At 37.1% G+C, this 8,906-nt stretch overlaps 2 protein-coding genes across 2 annotated transcripts in view; one reads left to right on the top strand and one right to left on the bottom strand.

Annotated features, from left to right (window-relative positions):
- The first annotated feature begins 237 nt into the window (after positions 1 to 237).
- On the top strand, positions 238 to 1,330 carry LOC106522475 (probable G-protein coupled receptor 139). The gene is made up of 2 exons (XM_014015498.1): positions 238 to 316; positions 429 to 1,330. Exons 1-2 carry the CDS (start codon positions 238 to 240, stop codon positions 1,328 to 1,330), a joined length of 981 nt encoding a protein of 326 aa, XP_013870952.1.
- A 2,049-nt stretch (positions 1,331 to 3,379) lies between these two features.
- eif2d (eukaryotic translation initiation factor 2D) overlaps positions 3,380 to 8,906 on the bottom strand; it is a 10,229-nt gene continuing 4,702 nt past the window's right edge. The window contains exons 11-15 of the mRNA XM_014016358.1: positions 8,313 to 8,402; positions 6,239 to 6,334; positions 4,571 to 4,691; positions 3,661 to 3,835; positions 3,380 to 3,565 (exon numbers count right to left, since the gene is read on the bottom strand). Coding sequence (XP_013871812.1) covers positions 3,495 to 3,565; positions 3,661 to 3,835; positions 4,571 to 4,691; positions 6,239 to 6,334; positions 8,313 to 8,402 — 553 coding nt within the window. The 3' untranslated portion in view covers positions 3,380 to 3,494. The remainder of the gene's footprint in view (positions 3,566 to 3,660; positions 3,836 to 4,570; positions 4,692 to 6,238; positions 6,335 to 8,312; positions 8,403 to 8,906) is intronic.

The following is an 8,906-nucleotide window of genomic DNA, read 5'->3' as shown; positions in this document are numbered from 1 at the left end:
TAATAAAGAAATAAGAAAAAAATGAAAAAGTTTATTCAAACTTTCTGTATTCTTCATGTCTCAGTATAGTATTTCATGACCTTTGATCATCGTAGAGTCAGAATAAAATGAGGCCGTTAACACTGTCGTAATCTGTATACAGAGATGAAGTGGGAGTGGCCATTCGGTGCCCAAGGAGCACGTTCATATCAAGTTTCTGTTGTGCTTTAGCTGGATGCATCTGTGGTCTGAGAGGATATGAACTCTCACAGGAAACACTGGATGGTGACTCTGCAACAAATCTTTTATCCCGTCCTAGCAGCTGTGGGGATCCCATGTGAGTAATGTACATGTAGCAGTCAGAGTTGGTGGGGTTATTTCACATGTAATCAGTTTGACATTTAGGAACAGGAAGCATGTTTAGAGTCTGACCTCTGTTTTACCTTCAGCCAACACCATCACCTTTCTGATCCTCTGGAGGAGAAACTGCATGCTCTCCACGTCCAGTGTCTTCTATTTAATGGCGATTTCTGTGGCTGACAACCTTGTCCTGATCTCCATCGTGGTTCTTGAACTGTCTTTGAAGTACCACCAGCTGGAGCCGTATTGGAGTTACGAGCCGTGGTGCAACCTACGAGACGTTTTTAGTTATGGAGCCTACAATGCCTCGACGTGGCTGGTGGTCCTGTTCACGGTGGAGCGTTTTATCAGCATACACACATGGAGAATCAAAGCTAAGCTCTGCACGCCGAGATGCGCCATTTGGACGATAACAATCACTTTTGTCTTTTGTCATCTCTCGGCCGTTCCTTACTACTGGTCTAACGCCTCGATCCAAGAGGCTAATCTGACCTCGTGTGTTTACAACACAGAGGCCCCGACCCAGTTTATCCACACCCTGGTTTGGTTTCAAACCTTCCACACCTATGTCCTCCCCTTTCTCATTATTCTCACTCTAAATGGGCTGACCCTGCGTCTCATTTCCCTTAGCAACAGGGTTCACGTCGCCCCTAATGTGACGTCTAGGATTCACAAAGTCAGGCCTCTTCTTCGCTCCAGGAGGAGAAAATCCGTGGTTCTTTTGGTGACCGTTTCCATGAGTTTTGTGCTGCTGTCCATCAGCCGCACTATAACCCAGATCATCCTCCGCACCACGGACATGTACACTTCAGATCGTGATGACTATGACCTCAAGATAAACATAGCAGCTGATATTGGCACCATGCTGAGCCTGAGCAACGCTGCCATCAACATGTACCTGTACGTGTGCACCCAGTCCAAGTTTCGCCTGGAGGTCTTAGCTTGTGTGAGACGGGTGACTTTTTACTGTAAGAAAACCTACAGAGTGTAACTTTGTCTTATGTGTGTCTTTGCTAAATATAACCAATAAAACTCTTTAAAATTTGAACAGGTGCATTTTACAAGCATCAAGGTGTTCATAACAGAAGTATGACTGACAGGCAACCTTCAGTTAGGCCAACAGTCCAAAAATAACTGTCTATTGTCTTTATTATGGTGTTTCATTCATTCTGTCCCTTTAAGGAAGAGATATGTTTTCTCCTCTTAATCATCCTGACACACGTCTTCAGTGTTTGATGTTGGATCCTAAAATTATGATTTAATTTCCTGACTGTGAGCAAACAAACAAGAAGGGCTTCGCCTGACAACCATTATCTTTTTCAGACGAAGTCCAAACGAGTCAAATGGGCATAAAATTGACATTAAGGGTTGATTTCAAATAATTTAGATATCATACATTGACTGAAAAGAACACAAAAAGGAAACCTACCACAACATACGCAGGACTCTTTGGTCACACGTTGACAATAATTGTTGATTAGACACTATGAGGAAATAAAACAGAAAAAGAATATTTTGAAGTGAAGCAGAGGCTTTAGCCCTGCTAATTATTTTTAACATTTGAATTTAACTGCTGTCAAAAATGAATCGGTTGCAGTTGTACAGCCGAACACACAGGATTGCTCACCATCACCCTTTTACAAATTCATATAAATCATCAATAAAATGTATTATGCAGACTAGACTGAGAAATGGGCTCAGATATTTCTCCCTTTTCCTGTGCAAACAGATGGTTAAGTCTTAAAACACTTTTTAGAAGGAAATCGTGTGAAGGAGGAGACATCCTTGTCAGAAACACAAACCTTATGAAAGAACAAATGATCCACTTGCACTTTTGAAAGCTCTTCTTTCACACACTGACCTCCTGCTTCATGCTAAAAAATATCCATCTGTGTGGAGAAAAACAAATCAGGATAACAAATAAGAAACAAAGTGGAAACTATTTCAATTCTAGTAACCCAACCAAACTGAGTAATTTTAGGGTTATTGGGTGATCGTAATTTACTTACATTCAGAAAGCTGCATTTCGATGGATCAGCTGGAAGATTTTCAAAAACGGCGAGTAGATTTAGTCCATTTTGTTTAAATTTCAAACAGCAGAAAGGATTACAGGACAGGTGACTGAATACAGCTCAATAGAGAATTCAATAGAGCTAATCAAACCTATTGTTAAGCGATGGCCCTCTTTTGCATATGACTAACCTGTTTGTCCACCATGGGGAGGCAGTGCTCTTAAGGCTGAGTTCACCTGAAACTTATCAGACTGAAGAAGTCTCTTTGACGAGAGACAAAATGTTTCACTAAAGAACCCATCCAGAGGACCTACCGGTACTTATTTTTTCTTTTTGATTTTTCTACCTGGATTACTGAGATGCATCAGGACACAGGTGACTGAAGTTCTCTCTGGATGACTAACCCATCACAACTGTTTGCCTGGCTCACAAGAGATATGTTTTGGTTATGAAGCTGGGAATCGGGCTTAATGCTGCATTATAGGTTTTTGAAAATTGAAATCTGACTCCTCCCCTGTTTAATATTTGAAATTATTTGTGTTACTTGTATAATTATTTGTGAAATTCAATAAAATTAGTTAATAAAAGGAGAAGAATAGTTTGAAATCTTATACACAGTGTCGGGAGAAGCAGAACTTCCAGCACGACACGGAACTTGAAAAAATAAATCAATGTACAGGTGAGGAGGAATAACTAGTTGCATTTAATATGTAAAACATGCTCATTTTACCTAAACGAACAAACTAATTAGTCTCAGTACTTTATAGGTCTCATTAAAATACAACATTTCTTCTTTCAAAGTTTTGGTCAAAATGGCGGCTTAGCTGCAGATTTAAAAGATTTAAACTTTATTTAATACGCTGTGTTTAAATGTGAGTTTTGACAAGTTGTTGCAGCTGAGGGGTTGTATTTATATAGATTTTATTACTATTCCAAATTTAATTTCTTGCTACTTTGTGTTACATTTACTGATCTGGCTTCAACTTAACTAAATCTATGATTTAATAAGATAAATAAATTGTACAACATTTATATTACAAGACTGAACCAACTTTATTAAATGCATGATTTGAACAGTTTGTTGTGTTTCTGAACAATAAAGCAACTGAGGACATTTAAAAGCTGGTACAGAAGACTGAAATGCTACTTCTTCTTGCCACTTTTGGGAGCTTTCTCGAGTCCTTGGATGCATTTTCGTGGAATTTGATAATAATCTGAAATTAAAACGAAAAAGAAAAATAACTTCATGAGAGAAAAAAAAACAGTTTAGAAACAGTATCTTAAAGAAATAAAAGATAACATTGCTTACTGAGCAGCAGACTTCCAGTCTGATGGATTTGGTTGCCTTGGATTTGGACCAGAACTTTGTCCTTGGTTCCGGGGACTGGTTGTAAGACGGTGCTGGCCTGGACTCTGTGCTGCAAAGCGGTGGCAACGGCAGCAGGATCCAAACCATACACTTCCAAATTCTTTATCAGAGTCACCTACAGGGAGGAAACAAGTGCAGTTAAAGAAATACAGTAATCAGCGTGACTCAACAGGTCTGATCTGAACCGTGAGGTCAGGAGAAGAAATCCCCCAAATAAATCTGAAATCATGTGAATCACCTTTACAGCATTCATTCAAATGAGACTCAGACAATTCTGTATTTATCAGCCTATATGTTCAACTAAGCAGAAATGTCTGCCAGATTAAAGGTTTCTGTCTTGCATATTTTAATTCTTTCACTCATAACAAAATTTAAAACTTTTGCACAAAACTGTGTGAATGAGTAGTTTGTGTCCAATAATATGTTGTAAAATGAACTCAGTCTCATGTTTTTATAGCTTTAAATGGGTTCTCAAGTTAGATAAAAGTGTTTCTAATTTAAAAAAAAAGTTTCCTGTCCAGTATTCCAGGAACCGAGACATAAATAATAACTAAATGTGACGTAAGGACAGGAAACTGATGGGTTCATGTAGGTTACTTCAGGGAATCTTGACAGGTGCCAACATTTCTGCACCAAATTTAAAACTTATCAATCTTATAGCTCAAAGTATTGTTGGAACTCATCCTTTCAAAACCTAAAAATAGACATAAAGTTTCCATATTTTGTGTCTCACTGCATCAGCTCAGTCTGGACACACTTGAAAACTTTAAAATTTTGAGCTAGTTAAAAAAGCAAATATCAACATGAACCTACAGCTCTTAACTTGTAAAATTATTGTAAAAGCCTTCACCTTCTTATTAGAGCCTCGAGAAGCCACAGAGACGTCTATTGGCTCGATGTGGCCCTTTTTTATTATAGGTGCTTGTCCAGGAAAGATAAGCTGATAACATTCCTGCATTCTTCCCAAAGTTCTGTGGAGAATAAGATGGTGATATATCAAAATAATACTGTGTATCAAATGCAATGTCGTCGTAAATCATAATCACTAAAAAATGGAATTTAGATTTCTTTCAGATTTTTTTAAATCTAAATCTTTATTTTAACCCGTGCAATACAAAAGTATGATGTTAAACATCAAACACTGTAATAAGTAAAAGCTATGTAATTAGTCAAAAGCTAATTTGACTCCAGAGTTTAAAACTAAAATTATTTTATAATGAGAAAAGAAGGCGTTGCAGCCATTTTGATCAAACCATAAAAATAACTTTATGTGCAATCTTGTGATTTTGTGAGATCTTGACTGATGTGTTAGCTTTTTATTTTTTAATTTTTCAAGCCAACTGTTTCATCTGAGACATAAAAGCATCAGCTCCTGTCCTGCTGGCTTTTAAAAACACTTTTCTGCCTCTAGATTAGGGCCGATGACACATACATAAATAAAATAAAAAAGAACCGACTTTCATCAGGCAAGCATTTGCCTCTAGTCGTTGAAACGCTATAAATTTCCACAGCGAGTTCTGACTGTGTGTGTGTGAGTTATAGATTTGCCTCTAAAACCATCAGACACCTCACATCTGATTGTAAAACCCACTGAGGCAGATTTGGTGCAGCTCAGAGACAAAACTATGATTCTTTAACTCCTGTGATGCTCACGCCTCACAGTTTCACAAAAGATCAATATAGAGGTAATAATAATGCAGAAACAAACCTGAAGAAAAAGACCATTTCATACTTCTCTGCATGCACTGTGACTGTGTTTTCTCTGTTTATCTGATGTTTTTTGCTAATTCTGGCAGAAAAAACCTTGGATGAGGTCAAATGTTGGTGTGTCAGTAAAGCACGGTAATACAAAGTGCAGTTTTAGGTTTTCATTGCAAAAATATCATTTTGTAACTTGTGACAATATTATTTTTAACACGTGTTTGACTTACATAATTTTATGCATTTACCTATAAAATATAATTACTGCTTTCATTGTTGTTTAGTCTTTCAGTTCATTCTGAATCGAATTCTTCTTATCTGATCTTACCCTCACAGATGAACTGAGCAAGACACGAGATATTCACAACAGTGGATTATTTTAGCTCCTACAGGTTCTCACTACCTAATTTACTAAATGATCCAGGAGTTAGTTTGGACTTTTGCTCATGTAGTTAATACCTACATAACAATTTATACTCTCAACAAAACCACTTCTAAAACAAGCTCAAAAAACAGATTAATGGCTTAAAGATTATTATGAAACATCTCGTCTAGGATGTAAATAAAAGTTTAACACCCACCAGTTTAAAGCAAATACATCAATTCTAACAGCATTTCCATAGAAACCTCAGTGTTTGTATTAAATGACGTGTGACCCCGCCGCGTTGTGTATTTGTATAAATCATCTTTTGTCAGTTATGCACCTAAGGTTAACATAATGCTTTCGTAAACATAAATTATTCTTATATGTATTTTTTTGGGTATTTTCCCAATTTAGTCTGTCAAATAATCAAACAATCTATAACTTCTCCTTTACCTGCTAAAAAGGTCATCCCATTTGAGAGCCTCCACCTCCTGATATTCGGATTTCTCCAGCAGGCAGTCGCACAGGGTGGGATTTATGATCACAAAACTGGTTCAAAGTAAAAAAATTAAAAATAAAAACACTTGGTTAGATAACTTTCATTGCCTTCTTTTGCAATTTCAACTCCTTCATAAATCTAATCAAAAGACTGGCATCCCTAAAATCAGTTTCTTTCTTCACCAGAACACACACATACACTCATGAAATCAAAAGAAACATTAGCTCTTTTGTGTCAGAGTCACATTTAAACCTTTTAGATGACTGTAATCACATTACACGGCGTGTTGTCAGTCATTCTTGTTTAACAGCAGCTGTTCTATTCCTGGCCTCAGTTCGGAGCAACGAAGCACGACGACGTTGGTTTATTCGATTACTTCACAGGCTGTTCCTCAGACCTGTCACACTTTTAGACAACTTGTGCTCGACGAAAGAAAATTTTGTCCTGCATGCTGAAATAGGATGAATGTCGCGCCAATTTGACGCCAGATGATTGTTGTGCATAAGTTTCATACGCTTGAATAAGTTATCTTAAAGACGAGTTATGGATAAGTTACTCATAGGTCGACATAAGTTGTCTAAAATGTTTTAGTGCGACAGGGCCTTCAGATGACAGGTCGAGAAAGTCTCGTGGTAAAACATTTTATTGTATAAAACTCTCTTAAAAAAACTATTTCAACAAGCAGTGGTGGGCAGCGCTAATCCAAAAATTAGCTCCGCAATTCCCAAAGCGCTTATAATAATATAATAATATTCAGGTCCGCTACTTCAAAAATGGTTATGCCGTAGAAAAACTAGCGGAAGCTAATTTTAAAGCACAAGTTCAATTTGACACTTACTAGCTGACAATTCACATTCAATATATGCACAACACTGCCAACTAGCGATGTATGAACTCTTTTACAACTTAATTCTACAACCGCGATTGCTGGGGATGTGATTTCCTGAAACAGAMCTTTAGCTCCTGGTGTAAAAATTAAAAMGCTGTTGAGGATTGCTAGTTCGGCTGCTTCTTTGTCTTTTTTCTTTTGTTTGTTGTAGATTTTTCATTAAAGAAGCATCAATAAAGTAATTTTAAAACTGTTTATTGGAAAACTGAAGCGATGCATTCTGGGTACATGATGGACTGATGAGAAACGAAAGCACGAGGAACAGGAAACTAGTATCTTCCCTTCAAAATAAGAGCTTGGATTTTAAAATTTTCATGTTTCCATTGGATTTTAAAGTGTTCCAGTTCACCTGAAACTCATCAGACTGAAGAAGTCTCTTGGAGGAGAGATGAAACGTTTCACTAAAGAAGAACCCATCCAGAGGACCTACTTATTTTTTCTTCTTGATTTTTTCTACCTGGATTAGGACATTTTCCATGTAGTTGCTCCAGTTGACCACTAGAAGTCAGTCTTAACCAGCATTACATTTTTAAATCCTTTCTGAGTCTCTAACACCGTTGGCCGATTGGTTTGAGCCCCAGTGTTTAAACTTTATTGATTTATTTATTTTAAAAAAGGAGCTCTGATTGTAAAGTAAAATAAATCAATACATACAAAATTTTAGTATGGATTACAAACATTTACTGTTTTTGCTGTTGCCTTCTTGTTACGTAAGCAGACACAAAGCATTGTGGGAAATCAGAACCATGGCTCAAAGCGACAGTCAGTAAGGATGTATATCTTCTCAATAAGTGTGTTTATCTGGGAAGGGTGCTGTTGGACAGATCACGTGTGTTGTGATTCATTGACAACCTTAACTTCCACTGTTCAAGATAATGATGACTGGTAGATAATTAGTTATTAGCGGTACTGCATTTTAATTTTAGAAAGCACAAATCTGCTTATGAATGATAAAAATTAGTAAGACCGCTAAAGTGCAAATGAAATATTTAGGTCCACAATTAGCGGATTTGCGCTTTAGCGGAATTGTGCCCACCACTGCTAACAGGCAATAAAAACTGTGGTTTGTTGTTTTCTGCAGTTTTGAAATGATGCACCTGATTAGAACCAATCTGATTAAAACTTAATGATCCACTCACTTCTTGTTATTTTCATCCACCAGCTCATTCTTCTTCACGTACTCTGTAATTATACTTCTTACTTCAGCAGCATTCATTGTTGATCCTTTCCTAAAAAAAAAAAAAAGCATCAGCACTCAAATAAAAAATATAACTCTTTGAGGATATATAAAACTTCAGTAAATTTAGACAGAGAATAAACATCATTTGATTAGTACTATCATATTAATCATGTTTTGCTGATTTACAGGGACATTTTCCAACCATAATGAAGTCATTTAAGGATTCTTTGTGGTTTTATAAGGCTTGGTGCTTCCTGGAAAAGGAGACGTTACAAAGAGTATTGTGTAATACGAAATCAAACGCCAAACAAATGAGTGTTTTCAGAGATGAACATTTATCTTTTGAAAATTGACTCATCTCTTCACAGAGGTTGAGAAGTTAAGGGTCAGTTTAAACAAACTCTAAAGACGTTCCTGCTGAGGCGCTGGCATATCCATCACCTCTTAAACAAACACAAGCGCCGCCTCACGCTGCTAGGGCAACCTGCTGCGTGTGCAAACACGTGGCTACATGAAGACACACACACACACACACACACACACACACACACAC

This window comes from Austrofundulus limnaeus, unplaced genomic scaffold (genome assembly GCF_001266775.1).
Source record: "Austrofundulus limnaeus strain Quisiro unplaced genomic scaffold, Austrofundulus_limnaeus-1.0 Scaffold3, whole genome shotgun sequence".
In the NCBI taxonomy this organism is placed as follows: domain Eukaryota; kingdom Metazoa; phylum Chordata; class Actinopteri; order Cyprinodontiformes; family Rivulidae; genus Austrofundulus; species Austrofundulus limnaeus.
This window is presented reverse-complemented; position numbering and strand designations above follow the sequence as displayed.